At 48.9% G+C, this 12,338-nt stretch overlaps 1 protein-coding gene across 1 annotated transcript; it reads right to left on the reverse strand.

Annotated features, from left to right (window-relative positions):
* Positions 1-1,763: 1,763 nt before the first annotated feature.
* Positions 1,764-7,188, reverse strand: LOC130585038 (sushi domain-containing protein 3-like). Its single transcript, XM_057385360.1, has 5 exons — positions 7,011-7,188; positions 5,412-5,600; positions 4,251-4,386; positions 2,309-2,491; positions 1,764-1,986 (listed from the first exon to the last, which is right to left on the reverse strand). Exons 1-5 carry the CDS (start codon positions 7,186-7,188, stop codon positions 1,773-1,775), a joined length of 900 nt encoding a protein of 299 aa, XP_057241343.1. The 3' UTR covers positions 1,764-1,772.
* Positions 7,189-12,338: the final 5,150 nt, after the last annotated feature.

The raw sequence follows: 12,338 nt of genomic DNA on the forward strand, positions 1-12,338 counted from the left end.
CTTTTCCATGAGGAATCTGGACAGTCTTGTGAGCAGCTGGGAGGGGACTGCTTACCTTGAAGCAGGATTATTCCCCTCCCTGTGCATTAGTCTTGGCTGGAAAAAGAGGAGGGAGAAGGTCAGGTTAGGATGTGAGCTGAAGGGAAGAGCAGAGCAGRTCTTGTTTTCCCTGTCCTTTCTAAGGTGTCAGTTGCCTTAAGAGGCAAGATTTTTTTCTTTTCCTTCTTGTGCAGTTGCTGGTAAATGGCCACTGTCAGCATCACTTTCCAGGGATCTGTAGAAGTTTTACCACCTGCTTCCTCTCCCTTTAAAGCCAGCCCCCAAAGCAGAATTTCCATAGCTTCGTCATGTGAAAAGATGACATAGGAGGTGAAATTGAGATAGATTCCTTTATTATTATTAGAAATAGAAAAAAACAGTGTCCCTAGCCCTCACTCCAGGGAAAAATGGCAGTGGTATCCACACCTACTATTAAACCTTGTCTTAGCACAAGGAGTTGCTTCCTTGCATCTTTTTAAGGCTCCTTTCCTTGAAATGTGATGCAAATGTTGGCAGATAATGAAGTCAGCAGACTGTAGCTCCCAGCCTTTGTAGCAGGATTTTTTGAGTATCGCAGTTTGGATCCCTGAGTAAACAGGGCATGCTGGAGGTTCKTGTTTTTATTCCCAGCCCCATGCATGCAACAGTCCTTGGGGCTGCCAGCATCTCCTCCAACTAACACCACAGTGCCCCCCGAGATACAAACAGCATCTCTGTGCAGACATGAATGCCACATTGCTCAACAAGCCCCGCGTGCCCAGAGTGCCTTTGGCATGCTGCRGAGGCATAGGTCTGTCCTGGGGTGCAAACAGGGCCTGAGGTGTCCCAAAGCTGCCTGGCCAGGCTCTGCATGTGCTGCCTGGAACATGCTTCTGGGCTTCCAYCCAGGAAATGCTGGACAGAAATATGGGGTCATTGCTTTCCAAATGTAATTGATGGCATTTAGGTTAGCATTTTGAGTCCTGCTATCAATCCTGATATAGTTGATTGGAATTTCTAATGCTGGAGAGAAGGGATGAAACACCCCTGAAAGATTTATTGGGTTTTGGATTGGGCTTTTTTTTCTTTCCTTTTTTTTTCTTTTTTTTTTGGGGGGGGGGGAAGGCTTGTTGGTTGGTTTGTTTGCTTTCAAATGTGTTAGGTTCTTATTAAAGCTAAATTCATGCTTCCCCCTTGATTGGCTAGCTTTGTGCTCTTGTCAATGCATCTTTCAAGTCTAAGATTATCTGTATAGAAATGGGAGGATATGGTGAGTTTTGAGTAGCCAACAAAAAGCCCCTTTAAGTCTCCTTCTATATTCAAGTGCAATTAATTGTAAATGCTTCCAGATATCTAATCTCATTCTTTGTTCTTGGTAACAGTCTGTTTTTACTTTCAGCGTTTAAAAGAGCCCAAAACAGAAAATCAGACTCAGGTTCAAAAACCCTGAACATCTGCACACAGACTTTAGGTTAAGCTGGAGTTGCTCAGACTTGGCTTTATGCATCACACAAAAATGATCAACTAAGAAGCTTAGAACCCAGACACTCCTGTTTGAAATGGGCATTGCTGAACAGGGGAGAGAAATAAAAGGATTATATATAAAAAGACTTTGAACATGAAGTGTCAGATTTTCCCTATTTACAAACCCAGGTGCAGTAATTGGCTCTTCTGAAATTCTTTCCTGAGCTCAAGGAGTTGATAGTGTTAAAAGAAAAAAAAAAGGAAGAAAAGTTGAACGGCAGTTTAAATTTTCAAACCGGCTTCCCAAAGTTGTCGAAGACCTTGTGTTCCTCCACGCTGCGGTAGTAGAGGGGCAGCAGGTCGCGGTGCAGGTGGGCCGGCAGCAGGACATGGCGGGGCAGGCCGCTGGCAGGGCCCGGCCCGGGCGGCAGCACCAGCTGGGGCAGGCCCTGAGCATCGGGGTGCCATCGTCCCAAGGGCAGCTTGGCCTGGTGGTCAGGGCTACTGGCGAAGGCAAGAGGGAGAGGCCATGGTAAGGGGTCTGCAGCCCACCCACACGGTGCTGAGAAAAARGGGAAAGGGGAGCCCTGGGACTCTGGCTCACCGGCCCCTTGGAAAAGAGCAGGTGCAAGGGTTTCAGTGCTGTTAGGYGCTAGGTGGGGTGCATGTATGAGGGTGAAGCAGGGGACTGACTGCCACAGCAATGTGAGGTTTTTTTACAGCTGGATGCTCCTGCCTCCAGCAGGGAGCTCTGGGAGCAGCTCTTGCCCCTGTGTGAGGAGTCTGGGGGACAATGGCAGCAGCAGAGGAAAGGGTTGAGTGGTACCTTTGGAAAGCCAGGTTATTGCAGCCTGCGAATGCCCCTGGGAACACAGAGCTGGAGAGGGCAGAGAGGTGGTAATCACGCCGGTGGTAGTGTTTCAGTCTTCCAAAAGCATTCCTGCCTCTCTCGGGGGTGGAGGGGTCACGTTTGCGTCCTCCTCTGAGGCCTTTCCTTCTGTGCTGCTGCCTGCAGGGTGGCGAGAGAGAGATGCCCGTGCAGATGCTTTCTTTGTGCTTTGTGGTCTGGCTTTTATTTATTCACACCYCTGGAAAGAACTGGCATGTTTGTAACCTAAGGTAACACTGTCACCCAATGATTTGTACCCCCTTCCYCCAGTCCCAGAGGAAAGCACTGAAATCATTTCAGCCCTGCAGAGAAGGGTTGCTGATGAGGCCCACCCRGGGAAGAACAGGCCAGTGGAGGAGAGGGATGGCTGGTGCCCGCTGAAAGACTGAGATTCTCTCGCTTGCAGGACATGGTATTTTTTAACCCTCGTCCTTGTGCACTTCTGATGATGAGTCTGGATTTTCCTCAGGTCATTCCTAGGCTGCTGTTACTGTAATCCCTTGCCCGAGATACAAAGAGGTCCTGCGGGATTGTAGGCCAGGTAAACTGGGCCATGCTGCTGCAGAGATGATGCTCTGTGAGTGTGGTCCTGGCACCTCTGCTTGTCCAGTCCTACTTCCCATCATGGTTTTTCTCCCAGTTCTTTCCAGGAGACAATGYTTCTCCTTCCCCTCCCCTGCCCTGGGCTGTGCAGGCAGTTGCACTGAACTTAGCTTACAAAAAGGGATATTCCTATCAGCCATCTTCCATGTATTGTCTGTTCCCTTYTTCTGATAACGGGGAGCTTTTTGTAAATCACCAAGCTAACAGATTTTTAGAATAATTTGGGTTGGAAGTGTCCTTTAAGTTGTCTATCCCCACTGCAATGAGGAGGGATCCCTTCAATCAGATCATGTTGCTCAGTGCCCCATCCAATCTGACCTTGAATATTTTCAGGGATGGGGCATCTACAGCCTCTCTGAGCAACCTTTTCCAGTGTTTTACCACCCTCTTCTTCATATTCAATCTCAGTCAACCCTCCTTCACTTTAAAATATATCGTAACTGTCCCTGTTAAAAAGTTTGTACTTGTCTTTCTTGTAGGCCTGCATCAAGTACTGGAAGGCTGCTATAAGATCTTCAGGAGCCTGCTTTTCTGCAGCCCAAATGCCAAGTTTCACAGTCTTTACTCATAGGAAAGGTGCTCCWGCCCTCTGATCACCTTTGTGGCCTCGTCTGGGCCGTACTCAAACAGGATCACATCTTTCTGACCCTGGGGACCCCAGAGCTGGATGCAGCACTGCAGGTGGGGTCTCACCAGAGCAGAGCAGAGGGGCAGAATCCCCTCCCTTGCCCTGCTGGCCACGTTGCTTTGGATGCAGCCCAGGACACATTTGGCTTTCTGGGCTGTGAGTGCACRTTGCTGGGTCATGTTCAGCYTCTCATMCACCAGTACCCAGCCCCAAGTCCTTGGCAGGGCTGCTCTTGATCTGTTCATCCCCAGCCTGTGTTGATACCCAGGGTTGCACTGACCCAGGTGCAGCACCTTGCACTTGRTCTTGTTAAATTCTTGAGCTTGTCCAGGTCTCTATATGGCCTTCCATTCCTCAGACATGCAACAGGAGCCCCCTCCGCAATCAGCAGCAGCATCCCCACTGCCGGAACCCCTTCCAAAATCAAACATACCTTGGCTTTGGAGCAGCAGTTTAACTTTTTATGCTTGATGGTTTCAGATGTATGAGCGATAGGGTTGTGAAAGAGCAGGTGGGTCCCAAGTGTCCCGAGTGCGCGCAATCCGCGTGTCTCAGCAGGTGGCAGCAGCGACGCTCCTCCAGCTCCCSCAGCTGCTCCTCTCTCCTGCGAAACCCATCCCACCGCTCCCACCCCGCCTCCGTACTCACCCTCCGCGGCTCTTCCTCGCTCTGTCCCGCCAGCAGCACACGGCGAAGGAGACGGACAGTGCCAGGATGACGGCTCCGCTCAGCAGCGAGGCGGCCACCGCAACGCGGGACCCGGTGCCCGAGGGCTGCGGGGCGGCTGCGGRCAAGGGGCGGGGGCTGTGAGCGGGGCCGGGGAAGGGGACTCCCCTTCCGTCGTCCCCCTTGCAGGTAACCCCAAAGTGATGTTACAGAGAGTATTTATCAATAACCATTGTGAAAGCTAGTAGTGAACGTGGGTGATGCCACTCCGGCTCAATACACCAGAAAGTTAACAGAAAAAAAACCCAAAACATATTAACAAGTCATATTTATTTCGGATAATTAAAATAATCACATGGGGTCGAAAATATAAAGCATGTGATGTTTCTTGTATAAAGCATAAGGGTAGTAGAAATTAAGCCCAAAAAAAATGAAAAGGAATAATAGAAAAAATTAAAATGTAATAAAGTTAGAAAGGGGAAAAGCTTAAAAGAGAGAAGAGTTAGAAAGGAAAAAGGGAAAAATGTTTAAAAGGATAAAAAGTTTAAAAGGGAAAAAAGTTGAAAAATGTAAAAAAGAAAAAAAAAATTTGAAAGAAAAAAGGGTGAGAAGGGAAAAGAGGTCAAACGTTTCAAAGTATTGAGGAGGGACACTTGCACTGGCACGTGTTCAGCATATATCAGGTTATTGCAAAGTTCAGTTTTCCTCCTGTTGTGAAAGCTTTTGGCAGTGCCCTRGACTCCCTGTGCCTGGAATCAGGAGTTGGGTACCAGGTTTTGACTCAGCCTGATGAGCAGCAGTTACTGGGAGTAAGGGAGGTCTGGTTGTCTGCTGAGCTGATTCCAGGTGAATTCACCCTCTGGCACCCTCCCCTCCTTCTGCAACTCCTGAAAAGCAGTCTCAGTGCCCCTGCTGGAGCAGGCATTTCACCGGTGCTGACCACAACTGACTGGGTCRAGCTGGACCTTCGCTGTCCCCGTTCGAGGTGGCCTTGCTGGCTTGGTCAGAGTGAGGAAGCCCCTGTGTGAAGGCCGGTGGCTGCACCTCCCCACCCGAGTTAAGGATTGTGTGTCTCTGTCCCCGCACCCCGCTGGGCCCCTGGGAGTGGGTGCAGGATCTGGGTCCCACCCGAGGGCTCCTTACCCTGGCAGTGGGGTGGGGGGTGGCTCCAGGACGAAGTGCTCTCCTGGCGGAGACARGCGAGCCTCTCGCTGCCCACCAGCTGGTACCCCTCCTGGCACCAGAACACGAGCACCGAGCCCAMGGAAACGCCTGAGCCTCTGTCCACGTAGTAGTATCCGTAGCGTGGCGGAGGGAGAGCCGCACATGGCACTGGGGGAGAAGGGGAGATGTTAAATGTAGGTGGTCATACAGGCCCCCCCCCAGCCATGCTTTTGAAGGGCTGTCTGCCCCGTGTCACTCCTTTGGGATCTGCAATTTGTAGGAGAGAAAGGAAGAGGATATTTTAATAACACAATATTCTGGGAGAATATTGTGGGTTGGAACTCAAAGAAATATTACTCTCAGCTAGAGAGTGATTTTTTTTCATCTCAGCCTTTAATTCTCTGACTAGTTTCTAACACATGGCTATTTAGAGCTACTTAGTTATCCTGCTTAGATCATCTCTACATTGCACTAGTACCTGGGGAGAGCCAAAAGTGAAGAAGGCTCCAAAAAGAATGCCTGTCTGACTGCGTGCTGCCAAACCCCCCTGGATGTTCTACCATAAGGCCAAGAAGATGTGGCAACAGGTATCATGGGTACCAATACCCTAAGTGAAAGGAAAATGCTCTGATCAACTCTAATTTAACCAAACTTAAAATCTGCAGGCAGAAATGTGCTTTATCTGTGTTAGGGGGAACTTTTGTGGGGAATTCCAAGTGGAACAGTAAAGCTTATGTGTGCAAGAGATCTGTTTCCCTCTGCTTTTACTGAGATTGTAGGCTTCTGTTCCAGTGGGGCTGATAAAAACAAATCAAGGTTGAGTAAGATCAGACTTTMTCCAGCTTCAGCAATGCTGTTAACTGGTAGTGCAGATGTCTATATGAGTTAATTGAGTGGTGCCAGGAAGGCTGCTGAATGCCTGGACTGGATCTCTTGTATGGTTACATTGTCCAGTACTGGTTACTAGGACCTTCCCCAGCGGTCACTATGATCTGGAGTATAACAGGGTTCTCTGAGCTGCTGCCAGCCCTGGGTGGGTGGTCACCCCACAGCAGCCCTGAGGCCATGTCCTRATCGCTGGGGAATGGCACGTGCTTTGCCCTGAAAGTGGATTAAAGGAAAATAATCATCCTCAGCAKCTGGAGATTATTTGCGCTTTAAAAAAAAAACAAACCAAAACCAAACCAAAAACAACCTCCATTTCTTCCCAAGGGTCCCAGCTCAGCCTCTAGGGATAGGGATGTGTTCAGTGCACCCATACCCTGAGCATACAACTGGTCCATCATGATATGCATAGATGTTAACACGGAGGACTTTGCTCTCAAAGGAAGACATCCACTGTTGAGTTTTCTCCCTGTGCCTCCTGACTGTTTCTGATGTGACGCATCTCTCCCGTATCACAGAAGTTGCTGTGACCACCCCACAAAGCCTTGTAGCTCCTACACGTACCCTGGGAGTGCTTCTTCACCCGACGAGAGAAGCACCATCACACCTTCATCACCACGTCCCTGTGCCCTTACCCCCGTGTACCTGCGCCGTGGGGCCCCGAGGGAGGCGGGAGATCGCTCATTTAAGTACCTGAGATGTTGCTCTGCACATCGGTCCCGTTGGCAACGTCTCTGGGCAGCCCCTTTCTGACGTGTCCTGCACTGAGTGAGGCGGTCCCGGGCTCAGCAGCATCACTCCAGSCAAAGCTCAGGCAGCTCCAGGGCAGCAGGCAAAGGATGATGCATCTCCCSAACTTTTGTCCGGTCATGGTTTGGGGAAACACAGCACCATCGGGTGCCTGGCCACCCCGAACGCCTGCTGTTTCCCTTTGCTTCTGAGCTGGAGTCAGCTGGGCTCTTAGTGCATTAAGCCCTGAGCAGCAAAGCTAGCGGCTGCTCTTCCCCCGGGGCTTGCCTCTCCTCTGCGTCGGCACAAGCCCTGTGTCCCTGCTTCTAGGACTGCCAGCCCTGTTCTGGCTGCTCGGCTTCAGAGCCCTGCAGAAGAAGAAAACAGGTGTGGAAAAGGGAGTGAGAAATAGCAAACCCTTARGATCCATGCTTTACAGCCCCTTCCTGCAGGGAACCCTTAGGATCCATGCTTTACAGCCCCCTCCTGCAGGAGCTGGGTGTTACCATCTTTCCAGGTGCTGGAGCTGCATATCAGGAACTCTTCTCCTTCTCCTTCTCCTCTACCTGTCAAAATCAAGCTCACTGTTGAGACTGTTGACCTACAATCCCTCCCGTGCGCTCCTGCCAGAACCTAGGGGTGATTTTCTGTCAGCAGCAGTGCAGCGGGATATGAGCCATAGGAATCTAAAGGGTTTCATAGCAGTAATTCCACCAGCTTTGCCACTATGGAAACTGCAGAGAAATCTGGTTTTCCTTTTCTCTGCTTGGCATCTCTCTGCCTGTCATTTCAGGCTCYGATGTTTTATGACATTTTCTTGCTGGAGGGGCTGTAGTAGCAACCAGCTGTTGCCTTCTTACCTCCCCCTACCTGTCTGGTTCCTTGTGTACACCCATGAAAAGATGCTCCATGCTGCCTTGAGCACTTGAGAGCAAGATGTTTTGGAGCAGGCAGTGCCTTTGTGCCAAGCAGCCAGTACATCAGCTTTGTGACCAGCAGGGCTTTGGGGTGACGGATGGAGCATCCCCTGCTGTGGCTCTCCTCTCCTTGCATCCTTCTGGAGCTCCCCTGTGGGTTTCCATTGCCCCTCCTGTACTGCATCCTTGCCTGCCTGGGCCAGCCTGGGAYTTACTGCAGATATGAGGATTAGAGGCTGTTATTCACTAATAGCATTGGCACAAATACAGCTTTGCAGGGAGATTTTTTGCAGGGTCAGTTTTTGTTCATCTCTCCATTTATATCTATGGCCTTTAGCTGTAGCCAGTGTGCTTGGCTGCTTATGGCTGTCTGAGTAGGTTCTGAGGGGGACGAAATGTTGCCTTGGATGTGTGAGTAGCTTTTATTTCTAAAACCCATCTGGTGGTCTTACCATCTTAGTGTGATTTACTGTAGTGCATAAAGGAGAAATGAAAACGTCAGACAGGATCAAGCTTGTCACATCCTATCCCAACACAGAGATGAAGATGAGGGTATCTGCATAGTGGAAGGGATCTGTGGGGCCAGGCAGTGGCTGGATCATTCTTGCCTTCCTCCCCAGCACTGGGACCTGCTCTTGTTCCCATGTGGGGCAGTCCAGCAGTATTCTGGCCCTCTTTGTACTTGCAGAGAGATTTCCTGTCACCTCCATGGGACTTTGGATTTGGGAATCGTGGTCTGTTTGAACATCCTTCTCTCAGACAGTCCTTTTGTGGTTTTGACTGGGCTGATACTTCTGGGCTTCTCTCCAAGGGATTTATTCAATTTCTCAGAAAAACCTGTTTCAGCTTCCCATGGCTCATAATTATCTTGCTCAGTAACTACTTTAATTTCTTCACTTTTCTGGTTAATCCTTCTTAAATGGTGACCTTTTCTTGGCTCCCCCTGGAGAGCAGACCAAGGAGGTATGTTTCTCCCTGACTCAATGAATATTGCTGGTTTCGTAGGGGTTTTTGGTTTTCGGTTTGTTTTTTTTTTTCTTTTCTCCATCTAATTGCAGGGATTTTGATGTTTGCTCATGCAATGAAGGTGAAAACTTGGAGGCAGGCTGGGCTGTGTGACAGTCAGAGGAGCCAGAGGAGCCAGCTGCCACTGACAGCAGAGGAGCCAGCCTTGAGGCATGTCCTGGGTGCAAACCCCATAATCTCCTGGCAGTTGGGAGCTGAAGTGCAGGCACCCCCTTGGGCCCTGGGAATAGACCTGTATAATCGGACAGGACTGACCCTGAAGTGGTGCCTCTGTTGAGCCTGCAATCTGTGTACCTTCTCCTGCTGGGGAGCTGTTCCCTCTGCTGCTGATGGTTGGAGGACAGTGGGAAGAGCCTAAGGCAGTGCCCCTCCCTGCTGCTGGATGTGTTCCGATGTTGAATAGCTGGGGACTGAGCACATGTCAAAAGCATGGCCTACAGCATGGGGTCAGCAGCCCTAAGTCTTGTCACACGTGCTAGGGAATGAACAGGCTCAGCAAAACCCCCGTGACACAATAACCACGCTTGTGCTCAAAATGCTGAGTAGATGACATGGATTATTCCTTTGCTAATGCTCTTAAGAGCTAGTCCTGGGGCTGAGCGAGACAGAGAGTCTTATTATTATTAAATCAATATCCTGCTGGAGTGGGATTTCATTGCCATTCCCTCTTTCCTGCTTCCAGGAGGCAGACATCTGCATCAAATGGGAGAGATCAGCACTAGAGCAGGGCACCAGGCTGTTCCTGCAGGGAGTGACCCTGAGCTCAGGAGAGGAGTGTGTCCATGCCTCAGGTCAACAAGCCCTTTCCTTGTGAGGAGGGCTGAGAGGAAGGAGGAGCTAGTGGGGAAGCCATCATGGCCACAAGGCTGCAGCTCTCCCAACTCCGGAGTCTTGTCTGGGGTTGTCCACCTTCCAGTGTATTCCCTGTGGGTGATCTCCTTCAAAAGGACTGCTTCTCCATCACAGCAACCTGCAAAGCAAAGCTCAGCTGATGGTTTTCAAAGCTGGTTCAAATGTCTCTTGCATTTGCACTCAGATCTCCCTGCTTGCTGATGGGGTCCCTCAGAGGGGTAAAGCTTYCTGGAGCCATAGTGGCATTTCCCTCTGCCTTCTCTTGTGCCCCTCTGAACGTTTTAAATCTCCCCTCTGCAAAAGTGCCCCTCACACTCTCCCACTACTGAAACTCTGAACTCTGGGAAGTTGTGGATGCCCAGAGAAATTGCAAATGCTCCATCCCAGGAAGTGTTCAAGCCAAGTTACATGGGTTTGAAGCAGCCTGGTCTAGTGAAAGGTGTCCCTGTCCATGGCAGTTTCCCTTCCAAGTGAAACTATGCCGTGATTCAATGAACASACAGGTACTAATTTCAAGTCAGTGGCCATGGGTGATCCTCTTTGCTTGCAGAAGGTTGTGCAGACAGAAGGACATAGAGGTGTTTTGTAATTATTTTAGTAATTGCAAGTCACTTGCATAACCCTCTTGCTAGTCCATCCTTCATGCAAACCAACCAGGGCCAGAGCTGTGGAAGAACAAACTTCTTTTTTAATGGAAATCTGCAATCTYTTGGTGCTCTAAAACATGCGTATTTTGCGCTGCAGGATTTTCCAGAAGGGCAAACTGGTTTTCTGACCAGCTTTTTTTGAGAAAAAGAATCGTTGTTGTTATTACTATTTAATTCTTCTCAACCTGTTCACTTAATACTATTCATTTGGACAGCTTCATGTGCTAGTCTAGATGACACAGGTGTTGTTATGCACCCATGCCTTTGGGATGTTACACAAAGTTTATACAACTTGTTTAAGAAGCCCTGGTTACTGAATGCCTGGGTCTCATCTCAGAATAAGGTTGTGGCAGGAYTGAGGAGTCATTGAACAGATGCTGGGCTGAAATTAGAAGGTAGGTGATTTTTTATCCAGAGATCACATRAAAAATTACTGGGAAGATAGACTAGCCCTGGAGGAATATTGTGCCATGTCTTGATAAGAAAATTCACAATGAGAGAAACTGAGAGGCACAGAGAGTGACTTAGTCATGCAGTATGGTATGGTAAATGGAGGATATTAGAACAGACAGATGTAGATGGCTACTTGGAGAACTGCACTCTATCCATCTAGGAATGCAAGCAGGAATGTACCTTCAAAAAAAGGAATAGGAAAAKCTCATGCTTCTTTCTTAGAAGATGCGGTGGGGAATACTCACTGGTATTTCACACTCACTGACACTGCTTAATGGGCACTGCTGATTATAAAATGAAATAGTAAACATGCAATGAACTGCAACTGTTGTCCACAGTGTGCTGGATAATAAGAGATGAGTAAGTCTATACAACTGGCAGGTTTTCCTTCTGTGCTAGGAATTGGTAGCATTGAGGGTGAAAGTGTCCAGGGTAGTTTGACCAGGAAAAGAGTTCTTGTTTAGAGCTTGCAGAAAGAAAATGGCCTTGTGCCAAGGCCAGAGAGGCTTAGAAATGCACCCCTTGCAGTTAAAAATGCAGCAACGTTCCTAYATAATGGGGCTTCAGAGAAGAAATCTGTCAAAGCTGTGAATCTGATCACTGTGATCAAGGTTAGGCTGGATGGGGCTTTGAGCAGCCTGGTCTAGTGGAAAGTATTCCAGCTCATGGCAGGGAGGTYAGAAYGAGGTGAKCTTTAAGGTCYCTTYCAACCCAACCCATTCCAAGAGWGTATGATTCTATGATCTTCCAGGTCTCTTCTAACACAAACCATCCTATGATTCAATGATTTTGATGCTTTACAATCTAACTGTCCAGCAGGTTGTAACTTCACTAATATTGTCTTTGGTGGTRTTGTCCTATACCGCATTGCAGCCCTGGTCTCATGAGAAGATCTGAGAATACCAAAGCTCTACAGAAGGAATAGGGACTCTGGTTTATTTCAGTTCCACAGCATCCTTCATGGAAACCAGGAGATGTTGCCAATGGCTGGTCACTAAGTGTAGRTGATAACAAGCCACTCTCCGAAGTAGGCCTTTGCAACTGGTCTGGGTAGCTCACTGCCTTAGGAAGCCATTAAATTAAATAGAATTTAATCTCAATTGGTGGGGGCAGAGGTGGCTAGAATGGTTTGATGGAGCATTAACACCATTTGCTACTTGTTAAGAAAAGGGTAACATGCTTGGGGCTGTCTGATGGTCATGAGCTAGGATCCTTAGCTAGATGGGTATAATTAGATGACCTGAAGTCACCTTTTTGTCAGTCTTGTTTTCTACACCTCTCTGGTGTCATGTTCTGATGACTTGTGTGAAAGGAGAAGCTACTACCTGAGCATTCCAGGAGTCACACACACCCCATCCCCACCCAAGACTAACTGCTGAGACCACAGTCCCTTCTTA

This window comes from Malurus melanocephalus, unplaced genomic scaffold (genome assembly GCF_030028575.1).
Source record: "Malurus melanocephalus ecotype Western Australia unplaced genomic scaffold, MMel_1.1 scaffold_16, whole genome shotgun sequence".
NCBI classification, from domain to species: domain Eukaryota; kingdom Metazoa; phylum Chordata; class Aves; order Passeriformes; family Maluridae; genus Malurus; species Malurus melanocephalus.